The sequence below is a fragment of the Colletotrichum tamarilloi genome (assembly GCF_030869305.1).
Source record: "Colletotrichum tamarilloi strain Tom-12 chromosome Unknown Scaffold_28.1, whole genome shotgun sequence".
In the NCBI taxonomy this organism is placed as follows: Eukaryota; Fungi; Ascomycota; class Sordariomycetes; order Glomerellales; family Glomerellaceae; genus Colletotrichum; species Colletotrichum tamarilloi.
This window is the reverse complement of record NW_026849411.1, coordinates 56,275-81,433: the sequence shown is the minus strand read 5'-3', so window position 1 is coordinate 81,433 and position 25,159 is coordinate 56,275. Positions and strand designations below refer to the sequence as shown.

Below are 25,159 nucleotides of genomic sequence, written 5' to 3'. Positions count from 1 at the left end.
TCTCCCACCAGTCCCGGAGGCTGTGGCCGTCATGAAGACGACCGGAAGAGGGATCTTCTTTGAGTCGAAAATTAATCTGCCAACGCTCCGTTCAAGGCCTGTTCTGGGATGAACTGGGCCCCGGCTGTTCAGAAAACAGCATCGTTGGTGTGAAAGGTAAGAAAGGGTGATGCAATGGATGCAACCCAATCTTCCATCAGGTGAAGGTGAAAAAAGGTGTATCAGTTGAGGAACGCGCGCACACGCCATACTGGATGGCGGCCCGGTTGAAAAAAGGTATCAAAGTTTCATCATTCATGTCTAATACTGACCATGCTTTGTGTTGATGTTGAGCAAGACCTACCAAAGTCTCCTTGGGAACGCGTATTTTTTTTGGTTGCAACCATCTCTTGGCCATTCCACTCTTTGCCGTTTTAGCCCAGAACGCCGCGCTGAAATGCCTATCTCCCCCGAGTATGCCGCACACATACTGGAACTCAATAAAAAAAGAGAATCCTTGAGCCAGTCCAAGACAGGAAAAAAGCAGAAAAAGAAGCCGTGTCAGGCGAACTGTAACCGAGACAATCCTTGCACGCTCTCTCGCCGGAAAATCTTTTCAGTCCAGAATGTGTTGGTACAGAGGGGAGATCGATTCGCCGTAGTGGTTACGGCGAATCGCCTCGGCAAGGAGGAAGGAGAGGTCCAGTACCACGAGCTTGGGGCACCGCTTGGCCTGATCCTCGGGGATGGGGAAGCTGTTGGTCACGAGAATGGTATCGATGCACTCGCACGCCTGAAGCTGGTCGAGACTGTCGCCGCCGAACACGCCATGGGTGGCCATGCAGTAGACCTTCTTGGCGCGGCCCTTCTTGACGACTGTCTCGGCAGCGGCGATCCACGAGTTGGGCTTGTCGATCATGTCATCAACGATGAAGACGGTTCTGTTCTTGACATCGCCGACCAGCGTGATCATGTGCTCGACCTTGGGATCCTTCAGGACCTCGTCCTCCTCATCCGACTCCGGGGCCGCGTCTCCAGAACCTCCCAGGGCATGGGGCTCGGGAGCAAAGAATGATGATGCGTGCGACATGGTCATGGGATCGTCGCCCTGAACGCTGCCGCTGACGGTCGATGCAGCTGGCGATGGATAGTCGTCGTCCACTATGTGACCCTGAACCAATCGGCCGTGCGTAACTTCATGGGCGCGACGATCATCGTACTGCGCGTCGCCCTCTTCCTCATCATCGTCGACCGACCCATCGCCAGGCTTGGACTGTGTGGGTGTTGTGGGCCGGTCGTCCATCGATCTAGGGTGGGACCTCGGAGCGCTGGTGAACTGAGGGGAACCGTGTGCGTCGGTTCTGATCCGGGCAGCTCGGCCAGGTGCAGCGGGAGGTGTGGAAGGTCTGGGTGGCTCACGCGTTGTCTCCAACACGGGTTCCCGATCGAGATTGTCCAGGTGGTGCATGATCATACTCGAAGTCATGTTGGTTCCCTTCCGGTTCTTCTCTGTTGTGACCATGCCAAAGTTGAGCTTCAATGCGTCTGCAAGCGATGTCACACGCTTGGTTCCGCCCGCGTTCTTGGACACGACAACGGCCTCCTTCCAGTTGGGCACGTTGTGACGAATCCATCTCGCAATGAGGGGTTCGGCGTGAAGGTTGTCCACCGGGCACTTAAAGAAGCCCTGCATCTGGGAAGCGTGAAGGTCGACGGTAATGACGTGCTTAACGCCGGCCACGCCGAGGAGGTTGGCAAGCATTCTTGCTGTGATGGCACCCCGATGGGACTTCTTCTTCGACTGGCGACTGTAGGGGAAGTACGGAAGCACAGCTGGGGAAGCGATTGAGTTAGCACTATAAGACGATAGTCAGAGGGAGTGGAGCTAATCTTACCAGTGATCTTGTTTGCTGATCCGCCATTGCAGGCCGAGATCATAATCAACAACTCCATGATGGTGTCGTTGACCTTGGCGCTGCCGGACTGGACGACAAAGACATCCTTTTCGCGGACGCTGGTCAAGATTCGCACGCTCGTCTCGCCCTTTTGTGTGACGGGTCAGCCTCAACAGGGAGTCCAAACAAAGTTGGAATTGGTCCAATCAAGGCAGTGGGAGCGGCCGCGGCTGCTGTTCCCTCCATGATTTACATCATGAAAAGTTCGTGAGCAGGAACGCGGCGTTTCCCCCGCCCTTGGTGGTCGACAGCCCAGCGATGCGCACTTTCAGCTTACATTGGAAAATTGGGTAAGCTCCGCCTGGGCAGGAGCCATGCCCAGGTTCTCACATATCTGATTAGTGAGGACTGGGCAGGAGGAGCCCGCGAAGATGAGAGTGCCGCGCATGTTGAAAAGAAGAATGCGAAAGGCGAAGAGATTGGATTCGCGAGGTGGGGAGCTTTTATTACTGCGAAGGAAAAATTGAGTTGGGGACAAGGGGGCTGTTCAGCCGAAAAGCGGGCGGGCACGGAGCCAGGCGTTGCAGTGGGGTCGAACGGACAGTGCAGGCACGTGTAATGGGCGAGAAGGTGCTACCGTCACACTGTATTTATCCGGGCCGGAGATACCCTTTCCAGTCCCTAAGGCAGGGCCGCCGCTTCCTATGGTTGATGGGGACTGTACGTACCGTGTGTCACGCACCGTGACCCCGCGATGAGTTTCTGCAGGAGCTCAGGTCGTTCTTTCCATTACCTACCAAGGCAAGTATTCAGGCAGATGTCTTGAGATACCTCAATACATGTCCCAACATTCAATGGATTATTTGTAACGGGATCGTTTGATGGAGATTGGACCGCCGTAGTCAAAGGATTCGATCGGGTTCTAACACGCGGTATCAGTTGGGGAAGCAGCACATTAGAAGTAATCCCAAAGATTAGGTCAGTGGAAGAGATTTTGCAATAGATTGGCTGTTAATCTCGTGGCCCAGAGTGAGCCAATCTTCGTACATGTTTTAGTTCTAATGTAAGTCTATAAGGCAGAATCATTATACAATCATGGGAATTCCTCATCTCCTAAATCATCTCTCCCCTTATGGGGTATTTGGGCCTCTCGACGGTGACAGAGTTGTCATTGATGGCCCTGCTTTGGCATACCATATCTACCATCTCTGTACGAGAAGTACTTCCGGTCTGCCATCCTACGATATCCTCGGAAGAACCGCGATAGGATGGTTAGAAGAAGTCACCAGTCATGATATACCAATGTAATTCTTTCCTCCAAGACATGAAAAGACCTAAGCTAACGTTCAAAGCGCCGCCATCTACTTTGATGGCTTCCTCCCGGCATCAAAAGCAGAAGTCCGCCTCGAGAGGATACTGAAGGTATCCTCGTCCCTCAAGATCTTCCGCTCAGGTTTCCCCAACGGTTGCCCAGCCAAGCAAATTGCATCAACGCGTCTCTCACTACCACCTCTCTTCCCAACCGATGCCCCCAAACGAGACCAGCCCCTGATCCCACCACCAGCATTTCTCGTCGCAGCCATCGTCGACAAACTGGAATCGATCGAAAAGTATGCCTCTCTGGTCCGCCTGGTCCCCGGCGAAGCAGACGCCTACTGCGCAGAAGACGCGCTGCGCAACGGCGGAACCATCCTGACCTCGGACTCCGATCTGACCGTCCACGATCTAAAGACAGGATCCGTCGCCTTCTTCAGAGACCTCCACATCGGCACCACCGACGACGACAAACCCGCTCTCCTAGGCCCAAAATTCTCCCCATCAGAGATCGCCAAACGTCTACAGCTACCAGAGGACCACGGCATGCGCAGGTTCGCCTACGAGCTCTCCAAATCCACCCGGCCCAAATTCGCACAAGTCCTCGAAAACTGCAAAGGCGAGGTCGCAGATCCGGAAGAGTTCCGCGCCTTCTGCGCACCGTACGAGACACTGGAGACTACAGACTGGAGCGCTGTCCCGATTCTGGGCAGCCTCGACAAACCCTACCTCGACGCGAGGCTATCCGAGGTCGTCCTGCAGTGCGTGGGCTACTCCGGGGTAGCGAAGCCGCTCGCGGCCGACTCCGGCGCCGCGGGCTGCATGATGTGTCTCCCGCCTCTCCTAGACTGTCCAGCCCGTGCTAGCGCATGGGATACCAGCGCTTCCGTGAGACAGCTGGCATACAGCCTCACGTGTCTGCTGCGACCCGGGGGCGTCTCCCACGTGAGGGAGTACCGAAGAATGTCGTCTGGCGTGAACCAGGGCAAGTACATGGCGATGCTGCCCCGGCCCTGGATCAAGGACTCGATGGATGCTCTCCTCAAGACCTTGACCAAGGCAAAAAGTAGCCTTACCCAAAAGGGCTCGTCCTGGCAGGCAGTCAGCTTGCAGCTCCTTCTCGCTCACGCGCAGGAAGAAGATAAGCTGGATGCGTGTCTGAACTCCATCAAGCTAGGCCAATCGGTGTCGGCAGACTCGAACCTCGTCCCGTGGGATGTCGTGCACCTATCGGCGCAGATCCACGCGACGCTCTACTCTCTCCGCATCTTGGCCCAGGTCCTGGATCTCATGTACGAGGTCGGAGCCAAGGACCCGATCCAAGGCTCCAAGCAACTGCGCGAGTTGTTGTCCACATTGCCACCTCTCACTGAGTATCCATCAGTCGATGGGATAATGCGCCTTCTCGCGGGTATGAAAACCAGTGGTGCGCTTGGCAAGGTCGCCACGGCGCTGGGTATTTCGGACGATTTGCTTTTGCCATCAAAAGAAGCCAAAAATCAGAAAAAGAAGCGGAAGAAGATGGCAGACGCAGAACCTCGCATGAGGCCCGAGAAGAAAGTGTCTTCAAATCCCTTTGATATCCTGGGTAGCGAATAACAAGGCTAAAGACGCCCGACATAGCCGCCGCCTATTTCCGGAGCACTTCCATTAAGCATAAAAAGTGATTAGGGAAGCGAAAGCCTTATACCCGTGATCTCACATATAACAGTGTCATTATTCGTATCACACAACGGCTACTCAAAACAGGGTTCCATCGTCGTGAACCTGCGGAATGAAACCAGGGCACAGCCAACCTCTGCCCTCAGGGCAGGTGAAGATGACCTTCCCATCTCCGCGCAACAAACCCATCTTGAACTGCCAATCGGTCTTCACAGCGATGCCATTGATCCGCAGCCAGTACGCCAGTATACCTTCAGGCGTACATCCTTCCTGGCCCTCTGGCTTCTTCTCCCTGGTCTTGGTATTGAATCCCTTCCACTTCGCCGTCTCCTTCTCCAGAGTCCGCATGTGGATAAACTCGCGGTAGAGCGCGAGGTAGGTAAACATGGCATTGGGGCGCCCAAAGGCGGTGATGTCTGTAACGCCCGCGCGCAGCTCGCCGTCGTGGAGCATGGCGTACCACGTCCAGTCCAGAGTAACGCGAGGTGCCAGGATGCCGTTTTCGGGTACCTTTAGTGACGAGAGGGCAGGCGAGTCGCCCCAGTACAGCAGATCGAGACGGCCCTTGTAGATGTAATCGTAGGATATGCCCTCCTTGATCATGTAGCTCTGCACCTGCAGGCTGGCGAGGTATAGTGCCTTCCACTGACTGAGCTGGTGGTTGAGTTTATCGTTGCCGCACTCCTTCACTAGCACCTCGGGAGGATCCACGGCGTTCTCCTTCACACTGTCCAATTTCAGAATCTCCACAGTCTTGAGCGCGTCTCCAAAGCACGACTTCAGGTGCTTGGTTATGCTGTCCTTGTCCACCGGGTCACCGGAATCGTGGTTGACATCTTCCAGGTACGTAAACACGTGTACGTCGACACCGCCGCTCCCAGTCCACGTCTTGACGAGCTTATTATTCTGCTCCTTGCAAGTCTTCAAATAGGTGCGCAAAAAGCCGGTGTACACGATCGCGAGACGTCCCATATCATCTGAGGCGCGGTGGAGGAGGCAGGTGGTTTTGCTCCCAGCGCGAATATGCAGCTTTCCAGAGTTCAAAAGCTCCAGAACCGGTTTCTCGTCGCCACTCTCAACAGAAGCGCAATCGGGTAGGAGATTCGAGATCCATGGCGTTGCGCCGTACGGGGCAGCAGTCTCGTTTGCCCACGAGAGCATCAGCACGCCCTCCTGGGTGAGCTCGACCTGCCATGACACGGGCCAGTGGTACTCGGTATCGGACGTGAACAACTCGATCTCTGTTTTGGTGTCGAGGAGCGAAAGGGAACCGCTATCGAGGAGATTGAGTTCGTAGCGACCGTTTGGCGAGGCGAGATGGAACGGCGACAGCGACTGGCCAGCTTCGAGCTTTGAGACCGTCTTCTTCGTATCGGGTTTCGCGCCTGTGGCGGGAGCAGGTGTTGGCTTCGGAGCCGCGTTTGCCACGCTGTGCGATGTAGCAATTGAAGCCAGAGATGTGATCACCTCGTTGGCATGATCTTCGACGGGGCCGTTCGGTTTATCGGCACCTTTCGAGACATCTTTGCCGCCTGTCGTTTGGGCGTTGTGGCCGAGCTGAGTGGGCACGTTGTAGCCTACGTGGGGGAGCTGCGGAACTAGGAAGATTGCCGCGACGAGAAAGACGGCGGCCACAATGGCGAGCCGCGTACAGGTACCGCTTAGCATCTTTCAATGTGTTGTGTTGTTTCTCGAAAGACTGTCCATTGCTGTGACTGTCACGGCCTTTGGTTTGCGCCTTCTGCTCGTGATGAAAGGGGCCTGCCGAGGCGTCTGATTCTCACAGCGGCACGGCGGCAGGTTCGCGAGGGCCAAGCACATCGCTTATCGCTTATCGCTTATCGGAGCTTGGGCGAGCATACCTAAAGCTGCACAATTCCGCCCGTGAGCATCTGAGCCCCGCTTAGTTGCATATCGGTATCATCTCATCATCGGATTCAGTAAGCTACGCAATGACTACCTTACCAGACAGTCAATCCCGATCTCAATTGTGAATAAGAGTGAGAGTCAGAGCTTCTGTGATGGTCAATTTGATTATCCTGATCCACATTGCGATGCACTATGTAGTTGTTTCAGGGAGATAGTGGGCATCCTACCATCAACTGGGCATGATTTACTGCGCTACTCATCCAGAAGTACTGAATTATTTGGACAATACTGAAACAGCACGGGCATCGAGTGATGATAATCTGCTATGGGTCAAAAATTGCGATGTTCATGTTGCCAGTATCACTCTTATCTTTGTATGCCTTGAAATGCATGTTGATAGTAGATCGAAGGATGAACTTCGAGAGTGCTATCTGAAAATCTTGAGACGGAGCTAAAGAATTTGGCTCTACGTAAGTGTTGAAGGAAAATGAATTCTTACGGCACCCGTCATATTTTGGTCGTATGGTTTCCACCCTAAGTCCTAGAAGTCCTGAGTGGGACAGGCTGGGCGCTGTCATCAAGTCCAGTGGTCACTGGAACGGCTTCGTAGCCGGCCGGTAGTCGTCCCTCCAGACCAGACTTCGTTCCGACTTTAGAGACATTAGTATCACGCCAGAGACAGGTCATGGGACGGAATCAGCAGCATAGACTTACAGATACACATATACACGAATTCCACGACTAATGGGATCCACGTTGCTAACGCAACGCTCCAGCTTTGCCGATCACTCGGACGCCCTGTGATATCTAATGTCTTCCTCCAAATGCGGTATAGCAGGAAGAGCAAGTACCACATCAAAGCCAGGAGAACTAGTAACACGAGATAAGTTCTCTTGGAATTCAAAAAAGTGAGGCGGGAATCCAAGTTCATTCCCTCTACGCTGTTGTTGCCCCCAAACGCTGGTATTAACCGGTCTGCTCGGCTCAAAGGCCAAGTGTTCGATCGGTAGTCAGCGCCACGGTCTTGTAGTACAACAGGAGCTCCAGCTCTCCGTTTTCTGGATATCATTTTGATCCATGACGGGACAAAATAGAAGAGGAGGATCGCATTGAGTGCCGATCATAGTGCCGTTATGGTTATGTAAGACCTAGAGTGCAGAACGAATCGTCTTCTTGGTAAAAGAATCAGCCGTGAATTGAACGACTACCTAGTCTAACTTGATACCCGGAGGTCAAGGTGAGCTATGGTATCGCTATGTGATGCCCTATCTCCAAGTTTCGTTCCAGACGGTGATAGCCACTTCATAAAAGGTATGAGTTGAAGTATGAGACTGATCAATGTTACCATATGTACGTCTCGTCGATGAAGGTTATTGGAATAGGTGCTCGCAGGGCGAGTTCGCTCACAATGCAGCGAGCTTCGTCTACCATCGGTGCAGGTCCACTGACGACGACCGCCAAGCTGCCGTCTGCATTGCCAACTTCCTCCTCCAAGACAGCACGGAGCCTGAATCTGTTGCCTACCGAGACGTTTGCATCGACGCCGTTGAGATCGACGCTCTGAACGAGCCCTTCGGTTCGCGAAGACCAATACAGCTTCGCGTTGCCGGGATACGTCTGCAGAATTGGGGCTACAGCTGTGATAGCAACACCTCCTATGATGCAGACAAGTTTCTGATACTTGCTGAGGTCATGGTGTGGAAGATACCCTGCTTCGACAAAAACTGGCACTCGAGTGTGTGAGCGAAGCAGTCCTGTTGCCCCCGTGAAGGATCTGACCAGGAACGAAAGCCCGACGCGGGACTTCTCCTTGACAGCAGCCACCTCCATAACACTCGACTCCTTTGAGTAGGAGTTACCCGAACTCTGAGGTGGCATAATACTGTTATTCATCGACTTTGCTGAAGCAGGCTTCACTCTGGAGGCCAAAATGGAGAACGGGTGGCTCTCCCAAGGTCGCCATGTAAGTGTTGGGAAGTAGAGGTAGGCGTGCCCGCTTCCGACCGCGCCGTCAATGTCCAGCTGCATATACTCCTCGTCGATGATGGTGATGTCAGCCCACATCAAGCCATTCCTCGCCATCCGGATTACTCTCGCTACCCGATCGAACCCCCAAACGGCGAAGCAGATGTACATCCAGATCTCATAACCCCACTGGTCTTGGAATCTGTAGACAATGTGTAGGTACGATCCGACTACGGCGAAAACAGCAAGGACGATATGAACAGCCAGGAACAGCTCGTAGAGTTTGGCGCGGAAGGGAATGACCGAAGCCGGCAACAAGATGCTCATTGCCAGCGTGCCGATGATGCCCCAGACCCAGTAGGGCAGCTTGGCTTCGATATCATGCTGGCCCATGCTGACGTAGATCTGAAGCCAAGCTGCCGAATGAAGGCAAGCCTGGAGAGTACAAAAGTACGCGGTCCACCGATGCAAGAGCATGAAAGTGGACTGGGTCCAGTCAGTAACCCAGTACAGGAAGTTGTTTCTCCCAGCGTAGAGGATGAGGAGCGGTAAGTTCGCAAAACTCAGGACACCCATGCGATTGCTAAAGGACGTCAAGAGCTCCTGGTCCTTGTTATTAACCCACCAGGCGTTGGGCTGGGCCGAGTCGTAGCCTACACCACTGAGGACGACATTGACGGCTACCATGTAGAAGATCAATATTGCCTGACCACGTGTTGGCATGATCAACAGGTTGAAATAAGGAGCCTTATGTCTCCGCCCGAACAACGGTGGGTCTATGAAGAGAGCGTGGATCTTCGAGATAAGCAATTGGGGCAGCGGGATAAACCGAAGCAAAGAGAAGAAGATTGGGACTGCTGCGCCCAGGGCAATTAGGATGAGACTTTGAAAAGGTCAGCAAGACTTCATCCCAGAACATAAAAGACAAGACCTACCCATATCTCTCGTGGGCAACCTCCATCTTCTCGAACATGCCCATGGTGTTGTACTGCACTTGATAGTCGGCATCTGACACCAGAGACTTTTCCTTTAGAGGCAATGCAAACACTACAGTGGCTGTAGGAGTTCCATTCACATTGCTGAGTGCCTCCTGGTAGGTCCACTTCGGCGCTGGGGGGTAGGCATTGACATTGACGCCTGGTTCGTCAAGCCTCCTATGGCTATTGCGGATGCTAGCTTCGGTCGACTGCCAGTACTTTTCGATCTCCCATATTGAGAGATCAGTACATCTCTGTGGGAAGACGCTAGTCAGCTTTCGGTTCTGGTTTAAGCAGAGGGCCGAACTCACCGTATGAATGCACCATGCAAAAGAAGTCAGGAAGACGTTGTCGTTGGCATAGCATTCCGGCGAGGTATCGGCCATGGTCATGCCATGAATCTCCATCACATTGCTGCAATTAAGTGGACTGGCTGAAAGTGCCACACGACACGAGTACGCACACAGGGGCTCATTGAGGAATTAGTCCATGACATTCCACAATGTTGAACATAATAACTAACCTGGTACATGGTGATACCATAGCCAATGAGTCCATGTCCTGCAATGCCCACTTCTTCAGCAACCACACCGCCAGCCATACCTGCGGCCGCCAGAAAAACGGCCGCAAGGCCTGGAAGTGAAGACATCCTCATGGACTGGACCACTTTCAACGAATGTAGCAACGTACGCAGTCTCGATTGGGCTAGAAACTATCCACAACTCTGCCTCTTGCGTCGAAAAGAATGTGTTCAAAAGTTCGGAATCGGTCTCGGTTTGATTTTTGGACAAACCCAAGTCCGTATTGTGGGCAGTCAATGTCTTTCATAGAACTGAACTAGAATGGGCGCATGCTTTGCCTGACTACTGTGCCGAGGTGCCGGTTCTACGAGCCATTGACCATCATCTCTGAATCATACACAAATCGATGAACTGGGAGAATACCGATCCTTGCCAAGACCCGTTGCCAAGTCCGATTCATTTGGGATGAGTTCTGTCATTCAATATGTTTCCCCGGGTTCTGCTGTCGATTTGCCGGTGGTTCGCGGTGTCCACCCCGATTCCCCGACCCGAGCTCAACCTCAATTCCCGGTCTACAAGTGAGCCAGTGGGACATTACTTCTGCCTTCCTAATCGAGCTTTACGACTATTGGAACGATCTAAAAATCGAAAGCAGTTTGAAAGATCATTGTAACTGTTTTAGAATCTGGTTGTGAAACATTTGGGCTCCTTTCCTCTACCTTGAGAGGGAAACGGCGATAGTAAATTTGCTTGGAGTATAGTGTAACTTTATCCCAGCCTGTGAAATCCTCCAGGCATGAAGCAATAATCTTATGAAACCAGTGACTTGGAAGAATGTCTCCGTATGATTTGAGAACATTGTTCCATGAATATTGATGATGAAGCATTCGACTTTCTAGTCGAGAAAACACCTGACTTGCTGATTGAAGTCATAGGTTTCGCAGAAGTGAGCTCGTGTTAAGGAGCGGTTTAGACTCATTATTACATCGAGCCGTCACCTACATGGTTCAAATCAGCTTGTGAATCCTGTGTAATGGTCCATATCTAGTGTGGTGGCGAGTTGGGTGGTCGCTAGGGACCTCAATTGCCAGAGACACAGTTTGTCCTCAGGCTCCTCTTTCCCTTGAGTGTTCCTATGATAACATTTGATATGTCAATGTTTGTGGAGTTATGGCATAGGTCTAAGATCAAAGCCCAAAGCCAGTTCGTAAGCGAAGATTCGCCAGTTCTTGATACTTGTATTGTTGGTAAATTGTCACTACTACGACCAACGGCGCTGGTGAAAAATTGCTCTCTGGTACTAATATACACCGAAGCCCAAAGATTTTGTGCTTGTTTGCTAAATTACTTTTTAGGCTGACTCTTCTGTTCCTTCGCATCGTCAAATGACCTCTTCTCCTTTCTGACGTTCTTCCACTCCAAGAGAATTGCAAAGAGGAATGATATGGCGGCTAGGACCATGGCCAGCTCAAAGGTTCTCGTTAAGGAAGTGTTGACCTTGTCCAATGCATTCTGATACTCAGCGGTCCCATTTCCGAAAATCTTTTGCAGGTTGTCCTTAATCTGAGTAGCTCCGCCATGGCCATAAATCTTAGCAGCAACGGCACTACCAAGGTTCTTGGAAAGCTCTTGCTGGAAGACGCTTTGCGCAATAGGTACTGATAGAGCAACTCCTAAAAGTCTCGTGAAAAGGGTCAGACTAGTGCCCTTGGGAATCTTCTCGTTAGGCAGTACGGTCTGAACGGCTACGTTGGCCTGTTCGGCTCCGACACCGACGCCAGCACCGACAAGAATCTGAGCGCCAACACTGAAAATCGTTATCAGTAACCTGAAGGATCTCCGGTGGAGTAGATGGTAGACTTACAGTATGCCAAGTGCAGCATCAGACTTGACGGTCATCAAGAGCGCAGAACCGGCTGTGACCAGGAGGGAACCCAGAATTACGAATGGATTGTAGAATCCAATCGCCATTACAAGACCTCCAGCTACAATTGAGCCAACGGCTGTACTGATGCAGAGTGCTAGCTGTTTCAAGCCAGAGGATTCGGCATCATCTCCCCGGATCGATTGGAACCTAAATGCCTTAGTGTAAGCAACAACATCTAGATGGCTAGTTGTTTCCAACACTTACCAAACAGGCAAGTAGAAGATGAAAACACCAAAAGCTCCATTCAAGAAGAGCAGGTAAAGGTTAGAAGACGCAACGGAACGTTGTTTCACAATACTGAGAGGCACTGTAGCATCGTCTCCCTGGAAGTACTGTAGTGCCATCCACGGGAGGAGTGTGACCCCGAATACAACCAAGACTGCGATGACGCGCGCGTCGTTCCACGGATACTCACCACCGCCCCACTGGAGCGCTAACATCAGACAGACCAGAGAAGCCAGTAGGAGGGTAGTGCCAAGAAGGTCAAACTTCTTCGCCAGCTGGATCGGGGTCATAGACCTGAGCTCCGCTGAGGTCCGGCAGAGGGAAGGGGGCAAACAGAAGATGACGACGGCGACTACTACAGCTCCGATCGGGAGATTGACTACAGATATCAGATGTTGAACCCATGGTATGAAGATAGAGAAGAAAACCTACAGTAAAAGCACCATCTCCAAGAAGCTCTCTGGGTAATAGCACCACCTACAGGAATATTAGCTTTGGGTACGGATCACGAGATAGATAACCAGCAACTTACCCATGATAGGTCCGATAACACTGGCAATGGCATATGCAGCACCGAATAAGCCCGCAAACAGACTCCGCTTTCTAAGCGGCGTGATGCGAGCAATGACGATGAATGAGCCACCGAATACGCCTGCCATGCCCACACCCTGAATGGCTCTACCAATGATCAAGGCAACTGACGTCGGTGCAGAGCCGCAAACCGCGCTACCAGCGAGGTAGATGATCACCGAGGTCAAGAACGTCCATTTGTTGTTGAAAAGCGAGTAAGCTTGACCAAAGGGAAGCTGCAACGCAACGGCCGTGATTTGTTCTCCCGTACTGTACCATGCAATGTCATCGGAACTATTGAAGACGCTCGTGATGGTGGGGATAGCTGTCGCAAGTACGGTTTGACTGACTGCCACGATGAAAACTGAGCAAAAGAGCGCAAAAACAATGAGTCCCAACTGAGCGCCTGTCGGATATGGTGGTTCATCTGCCTCGGGCTCGGGCTCTGTTTTCTCTTGCGATTCCGTCGTGCCGGTCGAATCGTCGCTGCCTTTCATACTGCTGGCCAGAGAGGAACCGTTCGCTAGGGCTTCGGAGGACTGCCATTCTTTTTTGAGGGGATCCCCGAGGCTTTCAGGGGGCGACATATTTGGCCGAGATCTGGTTGATCAATCTGGGAAGTGGAAAATATGAGGGTTTGATTCGCTCAAGCGAGAACTTTCGAGCAAATGTCTAATATTGGCACGGAAAAACAACTAAGGACGTACGAAGTGAAGATGATTACTGGTATTCGGATGCCTTTATTCTAATTGCCGTGGCGCTACTATTGTCATCGCGATTCATAGCCCAACTGGGTTCGCCGATGATCAAGGTTGCGTTGCCGGGGACCGGGGCCAAGCTTTGACCGCGTCCTCGAGTTCCGCCCACCTGCTGCCCACATGAGTGTATTTCTGAGACTGTAACTGTCACTGGCCACTACCGAGATGAATGGTATCTGTACTTTTAGAGTTTTGACAGAGTGAACCTACCAATCAGCTTGGCTGCTCATGTTGAAAACCAGGGTGAACCGCTATTCCTCATGACTCATCGCCGATCGTATTGTCCCAATTGAGTATACGAGAGCCCCATTGTGGAAGGGACTTGAACAGAAGATGTTACCTTGAAACTGGACCGAGTGATGCCTCTCAGTTTTTACAAGTAAACTTTTCTCATCAGCGATACCCAGTAAAACATAAGTAGTCGGGGAACCCACATGTTCAACCGCCGGTCGATCCAAGTGAAAGAACAAGATGCCTAGATCGCGGTGTCCACAGCTCGAGGGCACCGTTTCTGCTGTCTCATATTGAATGAAGACATGAGAACATTCAAATCGAATCTAGAAATATTACCGATCCTCTTACTTCTCGAGAAAACGTGGAAATTGAGGTTCGCTCCGGCCTCGATGGACCGACCTTGCATAACCAGGAACACGACATTTTTAGATTTTTCAACATGAAGAGTACTCAAGTGAGAAACGAATAATACAATAGGATTTCAAATAAGTCAACTGGTAAAAGACTCCAACCAGTTTGGATAAACAGTCTAAGTCAGTAATTAATTTTCCGAACCTCCAAGTGTTCCTTACCACCACTTCATCCACTTCATGAGGGGAAGGACTTGGCGATGCCACTATAGCCTCGGAATATATTTCATAGAATAATAGTAGACAATGGACTATAGAAAAAAAGGAATATCTGTGGATTTGATTCTGGAGCTAGACAAATCCAAGACGGTTCAAATCAGCTAGAGCTCGTCCTCCAACCCAACCATCTTCAATGAATCAGCCCACAGCTTCTTCTCTCCCTCCTCGTCGAATGCCCACGACTTGAAACCATATCCAGCCCAGTTGGTATCATCGGGAATGGGCTTGCTAACACCGCAGTCCTCCATGTAGAACCCGCCAATGCCATCATACTGCTTACCCACACACGCCAGCACACTTGTAGCAGCACCTTGCTGAACACTCTTCCACACCTTTCTGATATGAGGCATCTGAATGAGCTTCTCCAGCATCTTGCGAGTCTCCTCGTCCGAAGACTCCATCAAACCGCTGCCGAAGCCACCGGGATGGATGCTGATAGCGTGAACCCCCTCAGATCCGTAGCGGCGCTCGACTTCGTTGCAGAACCAGATCTTTGCCGTGTTAGAGTGTGCATAGGATACGCCAGGCTCGTAGCCCTTGCCATTGGGGTTGGCCGTGTCGTAATTGTTCTCTGGGAGAACAGTCGAGGCCGTGTGAGATGTGCTAGAGGTGGTGACCACACGCACGTTCACGTTATTGTTCGCAGCCGTGTCCAGAAGAAGAGGCTTGAGAAGTTGGAAGAGGTAGAAGTGCGCGAGGTAGTTGACGCCAAACTGCTGCTCGTATCCTTCTTCTGTGTAGCCGCGTGGTGTTGCTGCAATGCCTAAGGATCGTCTGAGTTAGCAACAACTTGCGATGCAACTTGAATGTAAAAATGTCAACATCACTTACCTGCGTTGTTGACGAGAACATCCAATCGCACCGTGCTATCTAGAACATGCTCTGCGCCTTTCTTGACACTCTTCAAGCTACTCAATTCCATTTCCACCACCTCCAGTCTAAGGCTGGCATCTTCACCTTGCAGCTGAGTCTTGACCTTTTCACCCTTCGCAAGGTTACGCGAAGTGAAGAATACCTTCATGCCGGTCTTGGCTAGATGCCGAACAATCTCGAGGCCAATGCCGTTGGTGCCGCCCGTCACCAACGCCACTTTGTCATCCAACTTGCCAACCAGACCTTCATCTTGAATGATCTGAAGTGCAGTCGGGCGAGCATCACCTTCACCCTGGGGGTTGGCATGTGCCGCAGCATAGCGATTGGGGATCTGAGGCAGGTTGGGGATGTAAGGCATGTTGAAGTATGTTTCTTGAGATTCTTCCGGAGCTGTATCTTGACTGTTTTTCGTACACGAAGCTTGACTAGAAGAGCTTGGACGACGTGTGCTTGGCGTTTGCGAAGTTTGGCTGGAAGAGCTGGGACGTCGTGTGTTTTGGGTGACAAGGTCTTGGCAATATGTATCTTGACGGATGGAGCTGCAGCGGAAAGAAGTCTTTGTCAACGAAGAGAGATCTTTGACTCGGGGGATGTGCACCATGACCAAGGTAATCGGGTTGCTTTATTTCTTTGCATATTCTGTTTGACTCGTTCTCGAGTTACCATTCCCTCGGAATGCGCGGCAACAGGACTATCTAGAGTTATTTTCTCAGCATCAATGCCGGGAATTGTAGGTTAATTGTGACCCCAGTTGAACCCGACATGCTCATAGCATATGGTCGGGTACGGGAGTTTACAACGTGTTTTTAGGAGCCCTGGCTCCCCAGGTGGACTGAACATCAGACAATTGGCACTAGATCGATTTTATTTTATCAGTTCACTGGGAAAACCTAAGCGGAAGCACAGATGGATCGCGACGAGGTTCGGTGATACATAATTGAATCAGAGGTGAAGCTCCGCAATGATATCAAGCCAGATAGCTCCTCGACTCTTTTCCACCCGAAGACACACGACGAACATGCTGTGAGAGCTGCAGTTGGGGTCATCGGTAACTGTATTACCGGCGAACAGTGACCGCGCAAGGTTCTCCGACCGGTAAAAGTTGGGAACTTATTGCCCAACTTGGCCAATTTGATCAGAGACTGACCAATCAGGGTCGACTACGGCATCTCGAAACTCTAAACTGATGGTGTGAATTCAGGCCCGGCCCGTTTTTGTTGTCTCGGGGCTTGAATTGGACCTATTTGCGTGTCCGAACGGCAAAGCAAGGGCGTAAATAATCCGCAGACCGCTCTGCTTGGTAGCGTTCAGAGTGAGTTCAGTCGGGGAGTCAACGGGGAGTCTCTGGAAGCGGCGCCTCGAGGACTTTTTGAATAGTCCTTATTGCCTGCCAAGGACTCCGTCAATGTTAGTTGAGGATAGACGGTAAGTTCCTGGTACAAATTCCTACTTGCGGGGTCCAGGCTCGGGGCAAACTTTTGCTCTGCGTGTTGCACGTCTTCAATCCCCGACTGAAGGGAGTCGTGGACTCATTAAATGCAAGACTGACATTCCCACTATCCGCTTTCCGCTTCCCACCGATTCCGCGGCTAGTGCTTCACCACTCTCCTCAGGACTCTCCTCAGGACATACGACTTCCAGCTCGTTGTAGCAAGCTATCATTGTCTTCGTCTTTTGAAAATATGCCCCACTCCACTCAGAAGCCGGTGTCCGTTGAGGCTTATGTCAACTATCACCAGCCGCCGCCTAAGGGCGAGGCATTTCCTGTTCAGATGATCGCCACTGTGGGCTTTCAGCGCACCAAGTACAACCGACAACTCGTTCCGGTCGCAGACATGCGCACGTGCGACGAAGAGTTCAATCTCGACACCCAGGGCTTTAAGGTCGTGGAGAGCACTGTTCAAGAAAGGGGCTGGGAGGGAGACTACAGATTTGGTCTCCCCGATCAGCTTCGGAAGGATGTTCAAGAGCTCTTGATGAGACAGTAGGAACAGCCATATACCGATTGTCAGAGATATCGATTGACAAGTCACACAGCTCGGGCGCAACCTACGTGCACCCATTTGCCCCTCATGTCATACGTCGTGATCCTCATGAGAAGATTCTAAATATTCCGGATGACCTTCCTGACTCCCAGGTCCTGAACATGCAGCCACCCGCCATGTTCATTCACGTAGGTAAGTACCACAACGCTATAGATATGTCAGAGAGCGGCACTTACGCAGCAAAGATCAATCGTACAAAGGGGCAGAGGTGGTGCTCGATCGGCTTCCCGAAGCAGAGATGCTCCGTACCAAGACCAAGACCCGGTGGGGAATTATCAACGTCTGGCATCCACTCAAGCTGGTCCAACGTGAACCGCTGGCGGTCTGTGATGCGCGAAGCGTCGAAGAGTCTGATCTTCGGCCCGTCACCACACGCATTGTCCTGGGCAAGCCGCCCAACACCATTAATAAGGACAACGAGCAATGGCATATGGTGGCGAGCCCGCAGCATAAATGGTATTACGCCAGCAACATGACCCCGGACGAGGCGCTCCTGATCAAGATATTCGATACCAAGCTGGATGGTAGAGCTAGACGGGTGCCGCACACCGCAATTCAGACACCGGAGGATGTTGGGCCACCACGGGAGAGTATTGAGATCAGGTGCCTTGTGTTCTGGGAGGACCAAGAATTGGAGTAGAGAGAACTAGCAATGTTCTGAGATCATAACTATACTTTATGTATCCAGCGATATAGGCAAATTGAGAAGACCAAAGGGAAATCGAACTATCAGTGTTACCTTGCATACAAGACAATGGCGGTAAATGACCGAAACGCGCAGCCAATCCAACAACTGGCTCGGAACAAAAATTCTACGATGAGTTAAGAGCTTTTTGAGATTCAGTGAGTCCTTATGGAACCAGCCCTCATCTCATGGACACAAATGTATGATGGCCCTGTTTGATTGTTCACTAATACCGATATGACAGCCTTTCGATCTTGACTGCATCAGGGGCGGAAATACGAAGTTATCTGATTGCATCACATTGTCTTTGAAGCTACTTCTCTGAGGCAATTGCCAAGGCAACTAGAATTACATGTTTGGGTCTTTTAGATAGTATCGATGTTTGCAAAAGGCTTAAATTGGCAGATCCGCCATAATAACGGCAGAGACGAGGCTTTTTCACGAGATCCGTCGTAAACATCACTGTAGCCAGAAATTTCAAGTTATATCTCGATGAACTTTCAGTCATCTCAACTACCAAGGCTGCACAGGCGTGCCGTAAACCGCCATGTTCACCACCTTTCCAACATCGGCATCTCTCTTTCCTTCAACAACATCAACAAGTGCCTTGCCACCAGCGGAAGGGTCTCCGGCACCCATCTTCTTCATAGACTCCGGGTCACCCTCGCCAATGTCAGTGGCGAAGAAGCCAGGAGCAACGCACCAGACCTTGACACCGTCGTTCTTCAACATGCGCACCCATTCGAGCATGACCATATTAAGGCCGACTTTAGCCGCTCTGTATGAAATGGTGCCCACAGGCTTGGGAATTCCGGCTGGCGGAACCCTGTAGGTGAAGTGAGAAGAGTCGGCCGCATTTTCCAGCGAGGACACACCGCTGGTATTGAAGATGAGACGAGGGTCAGGAGACTTGAGCAATAGCGGTAGGAACGTGTCTGCGATGATGTGAGGGCCAGTGACGTTAATGTCCCAGGACTTATTGTAGGCCTCGCGGACCGTCATGTTGCCGCGTTCAATCTGTTGATCCAGCATGACGCCTGAATAAGATAATAGAGTTAGTCTAAGGCCTCCGGAGACTAAACCCTAAAGTACAGCAGGAGTGGCATACCGGCATTGTTGACAAGTGCATCAATCCTGTCAACCTTGCTGGCGACAGTCTCGTACGCCTCTCTGATGGAGTCGTCGCTTTCAACATCGAGCTGAAGTGGCTCCACAGTGCTGTTAGACTTGACCTCAGCCGCAGCAGTCTCAGCAGCGGCCTTTCCCTTGGCAAAGTCGCGGCTGCCTAAGAAGACGTGGTACTTTTGCTTGGACCCAAGCAATGTCTTGACTGCTTGGTATCCAAGGCCCTTGTTGGCTCCAGTGATGAGAACAATCTTGCGGTCAGCCATCGTGAAGAGAGTTGTAAATATGAGATATGAGATGTTGCGTATTCTAAAGCGGAGAGAAAGTGGTGGTGCTGCAGTGAACGATAGACGATTGTCTGGTCTATGTGTTAACTGAAGAATTGGGTGGTGAACAGACGAAGTAAAAGTCAAGGAATATTGGCATTTATATCATATCCAAGTAGAAAGCAAACGAGATGCATCAAACTGTCTTGTCAATATCTCCCTGATCCAAATGTCGAGCCGGCGATCGCACAATTTGCACTCTGAACTATAACTCGGAGCCTACGCGGAATCGAGGCTTTTGCCGTCGACAAAGTTGAGATTATCGGCAGGTAAACGATTTAGCAGCCCAGAGCTCTTTGGGCGATGTTTCCCGCCCGCGGTAACCGGGCCGGGGAACTGTGAACTTTCGCAGTGCCCGACTCAGCGCTAGGGCCCATAGTAGCCACGCTGCCAAAGGATGCATATGTGGACTGGAGCCGAGCTTGGAGCTTGGGACAGAACGCGAGAAAGGAGAGCTCCGGATTTGAAGAGCACTGCAGACATCTAAAAGGTGATGTCCCCCTTCCGCAAGGCCTGCGTTGTGGGAGCCGCCGTCTGGATCCCTGGAATCTCATTCAGACAACTAAACCTCAAAAACAGACAGCATGGGCTCTCTCGAACAACCAAAGCGCAACTTTGCTTATAGCATCTACGTGTATAAGAAAGCAGGTCAAGATGAGCAGAGCCATCACAACCATATTGAGAGCGTAAATACTCCGATCATCAAACCACTTCTTGAGAAATATGGAGCTGTATCCTATACTGTGGCATGTTGAACGTCCTGCGTTCGTCGAACAGATTGTCTAACACGTCAATAGACCCACAACGATGCTTCCGCCAAAGCAGATTTCAAGAAGCTGTTCCCTGACGCGCCTAGTGCCATGTTACTGGATTACGATTCGGTCATCTCAATAATCGTACCCAATATTGGGTGCATAGAGAAAATGCGTGACGATCCTGACTTTTTGGGCAAGTTCATCCCTGACCATTTTAATTTCGCTGATATGAGCCGGAGTCGGTAAGTTGAAAATCATCCGTGGCTGCAAATTGACTTAGCTCCCTCAATTGCTGATGCTCAACTTAGCTGTGTTGTGGGATGGGCAGAGCACTATACGTTCTAGCATGTTGGCCGAAGAGTAACTGGAATAGACCCATTACTTTGTTGTCTAAAGTTGTCCAAATTACCATGAATATCTTATTTCTTTGATCGAAACACTTATTTCTTCGTGCATGTATCAAGGTTCATGTTTTCATTATTTGCTCTTCTAGATGCGATACGTATGCGTAAGAAGCCATGTCGAAGCATCGTAAGGCAGACCCTAACGGCTACTGTAACTTGAAGTCATTGACGCTCCTCAGCAATGTTTTCAAGTCAAGCTTCCCTGAACAAATGAAGATGTGTCCCGAAATTCCAACTGAGAGGAATATCAATGGACAGCTGATATGTCGTATGGCCATTTCCTCACCACCTTCGAAGGATTCCCAATAGCTGTATGCCAACCTACAAGAGTTGAGCGTGGAGCCTACACGTAGCGATAGGTCCCACACTATCTGTGGCTCCAGACAGGTCCAATGAAGTTTCTTACTTTTCTTACTGCTGTCTGCCGTACTATGGCCTCGGAACAAACAACTTGAGAACCTTCGGCCAGGGTCATTAGACGGTCCAGTGAGCTCCTTTTACATCGCGATCTTCGTCTCATCCTCAAGATACCCGGATCTGGGCCAGCCATGTATGTGCAAGATTATGATTTCGTAGGGGTCACCTGTCTGTATCCACCGGCAACACCTTTCATCGAAACTGAGACCCGTGCACAGCGACCGGGAACTCAATCACCGCAAAAACCAGGGAACATAGCCCGGCACTTGTTGCATCGGTGACAAGAACGCCGTGATCGATATGAAGCTCGGAAGGCCTGCTGCTACGGCCGAAGCGCACCGAATTATAGGATATTAAAGGTCAACTTGTGCAAGTGTTTGTCGGACGTTTACACCACTTCAACAGTCAAGCTCATAAGTCTGCACCAATAATAATTTGCCCATCATGCCTACTCTTGAACTGAACTACGCCACAAAGGACGAGCTGGCCTTCCTCGACACCGAGGTCAAGAGGAAGCTCAAAGTCTCCGGAGACAAGATCGAGTACACCGCTACCGAGCTCGCGGAGAAGGACAGCGAGGAGCGCGCAAAGCTCGCTGGCGTGTACAACTTAAACAAGGAGTCTTACGATGCCACCCTCAACTATCGTCTCTGCCCCACCAAGGGCGGCGACGAAATGATCTGGGGCGGTACCTTTGCCCAGATGCGCCGCAAATACGACCCGCGGCCGGTCAAGATCTACAACGCTCGTGGCAAGGAGTCCGAGTTCAGCCTGGACAAGACCGGATTCCAATTCGAGCATTTCCCTACTTCGTACAAAGACTTCCCGTGGAGTCCGATCGATGAAAAGCTCAATAAAATTTATAATGCCGAATGTGAGGAGTTCATGAGAAAGCTGTAAGTGTCTCCTAGAAAAAGACGACTCGCAACTTTTTACTGACCTACCTAACCATCAGGACCGGAGCGAGTGATGTCCGTGTTATCTCCCACATCATCCGCCAGCGTCAGTGGGAGAGCACAGACCCAGAAGAGGATAAGGACAAGCCAGACATGGCCATGACAGACGGAGGTCTGCTCTCCGCCCGCTTCGTCCACATCGACCAGTCTGACCTAGGCGCCAAGCGCCGCCTTTATGATGACCTTCCTCCCGGAGAAGGCGCCAAGCACGACGGAAAGCACCGTTGGGCCATTGTCAACCTTTGGAGACCCATGGACGAGGTCCACCGCGAGCCTTTGGCCCTGTGTGATGCCAGATCTGTTCGAGACGACGAGCTCCACGATACCATGCACTGCGTTCCCTTCCGGTGGCCTCACAAGCCTACTGAGAACCATATGTGGCAGGTTGCGCCGCCCGAAACGCCTGACCAGCATAAGTGGTGGTTCCGCGGCGGTATGACGAGGGACGATGTTATTCTCATTAAGATCTTTGATTCTAAGAAGGATGGACGTGCTAGGCGCACTCCTCACAGTGCTTTCCCTACGCCTGATGATATCGGTCCTGCGAGACGGAGCATCGAGACTCGATTCTTCCTCTTCTGGGAGGACCAGAGCTGCGAGTAGAAGGATGTAGGGCAGGATAGCTACTGCACACGGACTAAAGTAGATTGTAGCATATGATTGAGTTTAGCTAGGCGAATGAAGTCTCCTTCCTGAGCTTTGCTGATTGCCTCTCGTCGATAAATTTCATCTTGTTATCATGTAGCTATTGATTCACTACAAACTTAGCATCAATTAAAAGGGACTGTCAAATTTCTTTTGGTGCCCTTTTAGGTCAGAAAACTATTTAGCCCAACAGTTGTTGCACTTAATCATCGAGATCTCAAAAAGCTTCGAGGCAAGCCATGACCGGTAAGAGTTGAGGCACCTAAAAGATGGAATTCGAACGAATGACCTAAGTGATACACGTACAAATATAATCTGCAGTATGCCTTAGGAAATTATGAGTTCGGGACTTCTAACATAAGATTGAGAACTAGTTGATATCCGTATGCTGTTCTAATCCTCATTTCCAATCTAATTATCCTCAAATCACCTTAAGTCAGCCTCAACTTACAACCATCCCACATGCGGCGCATTTGCAAGAGCTGCCTTATCTATCAACTACTGTTGTCTCCTCCGACATAAAGTTCAACACATACTCCATTCAGTGCCCGCTCTGATACACAGGCCTGGAATCTCATCGTCCGTATGAGGGCGACCACTTGCTGCGAGCTCGAATCTTGTCCCCATAGTGATAGAAAAGGAATGGGATAGGAGCTAAGACTACACCAAACAAAGCCAGCAGTGAAGTCGCACGGGCGACGCCAATCGAAGTGTACATGGATGTACTTGATGCAGTCAGTAAACACGGCGGTAAAACGCTTAGGCGAATTCCGAGAAGACTCACGCAAATACTGGAAATCCTGACGCAAAAAGGGATCGCATGAAGGTGTTGGCCGCGATCGCCGAGTTGGAGTTAATTCCATAGCAGTCCACGATGTAGTTCATTCCCTGCATGTTTATCAAGATGATGCCAATACCGATAGGTACGCCCGCAACAATCTGCGGCCAGGGGTCCGTCGATGGCGAACTCGTCGCCGCGAACCAGAACATACCGACGGGCAGACAGACTGTCCCGATCATCATCAGCAACAGCCTGTTTTCCTGTGGGCGGCCAGCCTTAGGATCCGGCGACAACTTGGTGTTGACTGTCGCGATGATGAGCGCGCCGCCGAGGATCGTGCCCAACAAGATGGCAAGGAGCGGGAGGCCGGCAGACGTGGAGTCCCAATGGCGCTCGCGTTCAAAAGACATTGGGTAGGCGAGGAAAAAGATGTACATGAGTCCTGTGATGTCGTTAGTCAATATTTTGTTGCAAACGTGTTTAAGATCGTAGCATACCGAAAACGACGGAGATGTAAGTGGACATCAACAAGAGGATGGGCTCCAAAAAGAGCATCTTGGCCGGACGCGAGAGGCACTTCTCGACAATGTCATTGAGATTGCTCTCCTGCTCTTCAGACTTTGCTCGCAGAGCCCAGTTGCGCGTCATATGACGCATTCGCTTTGCTCGTCTTTCTAAGAGGATCGGGGAATACGTCTCGGTCAAAGCTGGATATGTGACCACGGCGACGGTAAGGGCAAAGATGGCCGTGATGTTGAAGATCCACCGCCATCCCAGTAGCGGGCTCTTGACAATGACTGAGCCGATCATGGGACCGAGGACGGGCCCGATCATGAGAAAGGTTCCCGTGCAGGGCATGGCGAAACCCCGCTGCTTCGGGGTCCAGATATCGGCGAGTGTGCCGCTCAGAATGGCGGACGGCGCGGCGCCGAAGACACCCTGAAGGAAGCGGAATACGAAGATTGTGTACAGACTTTGTGCACTGGCCGCCGGGAGTTGGAGTAGGGCGAAGGTCACGTAGCCGACCATCAAGGGGCGCTTTCGCCCATAGCGTTCTGAAAGAGGCCTGTAACGTAGGGTGGAAGTCGTTAGCTCAGGCACTTTCACAGCTCATTGGCGAGGGATGCAGGGGTAAGGCTCTCATACCCGAAGATGATGGGGCCAACAGCAAACCCAAGCATGAAGAGCGAAGTGCCGCCAAAAACCATGTTCTGCACCGTGGTATTATACTCAGCGGCAGTTACGCCAGCAGCTGCGCTGAACACGGACGACGAAAAGGTCGTCGATAGCACATACAGCGCCAGCACCAGCGTGATGAGCCATTTGCGGGGTGTGGGCAGGTTCTGGGGGCAGCCCTTGTCATCTGGGCTGAGCCAGTCGACGATGAAGTCACCGCCTTGAATCTTGGCGATGACTTGCTCGTCGAGGGACAGTGGCTCATCTGCGTAGGTGACTTCTGCTGGACTTTCGTCTGCTGGCGGCGCCATGGTGGATGTGAACCTTGCACTGAGCTGATTGTCACAGAGGTTTAAGATATATACAAAAGGAAAGAATGGAAAGATTGACTTTGAAAAGAGAATGGTGAACGGGAATAGAGTAAGTTACAATTTGTCCAAAGATCG

At 51.3% G+C, this 25,159-nt stretch overlaps 12 protein-coding genes across 12 annotated transcripts; 4 read left to right on the top strand and 8 right to left on the bottom strand.

Moving 5' to 3' along the window:
* Positions 1-595: 595 nt before the first annotated feature.
* Positions 596-2,322, bottom strand: CTAM01_08183 (ribose-phosphate diphosphokinase; the record flags this gene model as incomplete). The annotated part of the gene is made up of 3 exons (XM_060524204.1): positions 596-1,812; positions 1,875-2,022; positions 2,212-2,322. The coding sequence occupies 3 exons, from the start codon at positions 2,320-2,322 to the stop codon at positions 596-598; spliced, it is 1,476 nt and encodes a 491-aa protein (XP_060381047.1).
* Positions 2,323-2,969: 647 nt separating this feature from the next.
* On the top strand, positions 2,970-4,787 carry CTAM01_08182 (uncharacterized protein; the record flags this gene model as incomplete). Its single annotated transcript, XM_060524203.1, has 2 exons — positions 2,970-3,178; positions 3,227-4,787. The coding sequence occupies 2 exons, from the start codon at positions 2,970-2,972 to the stop codon at positions 4,785-4,787; spliced, it is 1,770 nt and encodes a 589-aa protein (XP_060381046.1).
* Positions 4,788-4,928: 141 nt separating this feature from the next.
* On the bottom strand, positions 4,929-6,518 carry CTAM01_08181 (uncharacterized protein; the record flags this gene model as incomplete). Its single annotated transcript, XM_060524202.1, has 1 exon — positions 4,929-6,518. One exon carries the CDS (start codon positions 6,516-6,518, stop codon positions 4,929-4,931), a length of 1,590 nt encoding a protein of 529 aa, XP_060381045.1.
* A 735-nt stretch (positions 6,519-7,253) lies between these two features.
* On the bottom strand, positions 7,254-7,575 carry CTAM01_08180 (uncharacterized protein; the record flags this gene model as incomplete). The annotated part of the gene is made up of 2 exons (XM_060524201.1): positions 7,254-7,369; positions 7,434-7,575. 2 exons carry the CDS (start codon positions 7,573-7,575, stop codon positions 7,254-7,256), a joined length of 258 nt encoding a protein of 85 aa, XP_060381044.1.
* Positions 7,576-8,060: 485 nt separating this feature from the next.
* CTAM01_08179 (ferric reductase transmembrane component 4) lies at positions 8,061-10,316 on the bottom strand (the record flags this gene model as incomplete). Its single annotated transcript, XM_060524200.1, has 4 exons — positions 8,061-9,567; positions 9,620-9,915; positions 9,973-10,131; positions 10,185-10,316. 4 exons carry the CDS (start codon positions 10,314-10,316, stop codon positions 8,061-8,063), a joined length of 2,094 nt encoding a protein of 697 aa, XP_060381043.1.
* Positions 10,317-11,526: 1,210 nt separating this feature from the next.
* CTAM01_08178 (MFS transporter) lies at positions 11,527-13,491 on the bottom strand (the record flags this gene model as incomplete). Its single annotated transcript, XM_060524199.1, has 5 exons — positions 11,527-11,989; positions 12,047-12,256; positions 12,314-12,713; positions 12,767-12,811; positions 12,867-13,491. The coding sequence occupies 5 exons, from the start codon at positions 13,489-13,491 to the stop codon at positions 11,527-11,529; spliced, it is 1,743 nt and encodes a 580-aa protein (XP_060381042.1).
* Positions 13,492-14,626: 1,135 nt separating this feature from the next.
* Positions 14,627-15,756, bottom strand: CTAM01_08177 (short-chain dehydrogenase; the record flags this gene model as incomplete). The annotated part of the gene is made up of 2 exons (XM_060524198.1): positions 14,627-15,288; positions 15,357-15,756. 2 exons carry the CDS (start codon positions 15,754-15,756, stop codon positions 14,627-14,629), a joined length of 1,062 nt encoding a protein of 353 aa, XP_060381041.1.
* A 1,324-nt stretch (positions 15,757-17,080) lies between these two features.
* On the top strand, positions 17,081-18,083 carry CTAM01_08176 (GA4 desaturase; the record flags this gene model as incomplete). Its single annotated transcript, XM_060524197.1, has 3 exons — positions 17,081-17,382; positions 17,436-17,575; positions 17,629-18,083. The coding sequence occupies 3 exons, from the start codon at positions 17,081-17,083 to the stop codon at positions 18,081-18,083; spliced, it is 897 nt and encodes a 298-aa protein (XP_060381040.1).
* Positions 18,084-18,641: 558 nt separating this feature from the next.
* CTAM01_08175 (short-chain dehydrogenase) lies at positions 18,642-19,519 on the bottom strand (the record flags this gene model as incomplete). The annotated part of the gene is made up of 2 exons (XM_060524196.1): positions 18,642-19,165; positions 19,237-19,519. The coding sequence occupies 2 exons, from the start codon at positions 19,517-19,519 to the stop codon at positions 18,642-18,644; spliced, it is 807 nt and encodes a 268-aa protein (XP_060381039.1).
* A 644-nt stretch (positions 19,520-20,163) lies between these two features.
* On the top strand, positions 20,164-20,679 carry CTAM01_08174 (uncharacterized protein; the record flags this gene model as incomplete). Its single annotated transcript, XM_060524195.1, has 3 exons — positions 20,164-20,265; positions 20,377-20,576; positions 20,643-20,679. The coding sequence occupies 3 exons, from the start codon at positions 20,164-20,166 to the stop codon at positions 20,677-20,679; spliced, it is 339 nt and encodes a 112-aa protein (XP_060381038.1).
* Positions 20,680-21,599: 920 nt separating this feature from the next.
* On the top strand, positions 21,600-22,714 carry CTAM01_08173 (uncharacterized protein; the record flags this gene model as incomplete). Its single annotated transcript, XM_060524194.1, has 2 exons — positions 21,600-22,051; positions 22,111-22,714. The coding sequence occupies 2 exons, from the start codon at positions 21,600-21,602 to the stop codon at positions 22,712-22,714; spliced, it is 1,056 nt and encodes a 351-aa protein (XP_060381037.1).
* Positions 22,715-23,330: 616 nt separating this feature from the next.
* CTAM01_08172 (MFS transporter) lies at positions 23,331-25,024 on the bottom strand (the record flags this gene model as incomplete). The annotated part of the gene is made up of 4 exons (XM_060524193.1): positions 23,331-23,481; positions 23,541-23,979; positions 24,035-24,603; positions 24,684-25,024. The coding sequence occupies 4 exons, from the start codon at positions 25,022-25,024 to the stop codon at positions 23,331-23,333; spliced, it is 1,500 nt and encodes a 499-aa protein (XP_060381036.1).
* Positions 25,025-25,159: the final 135 nt, after the last annotated feature.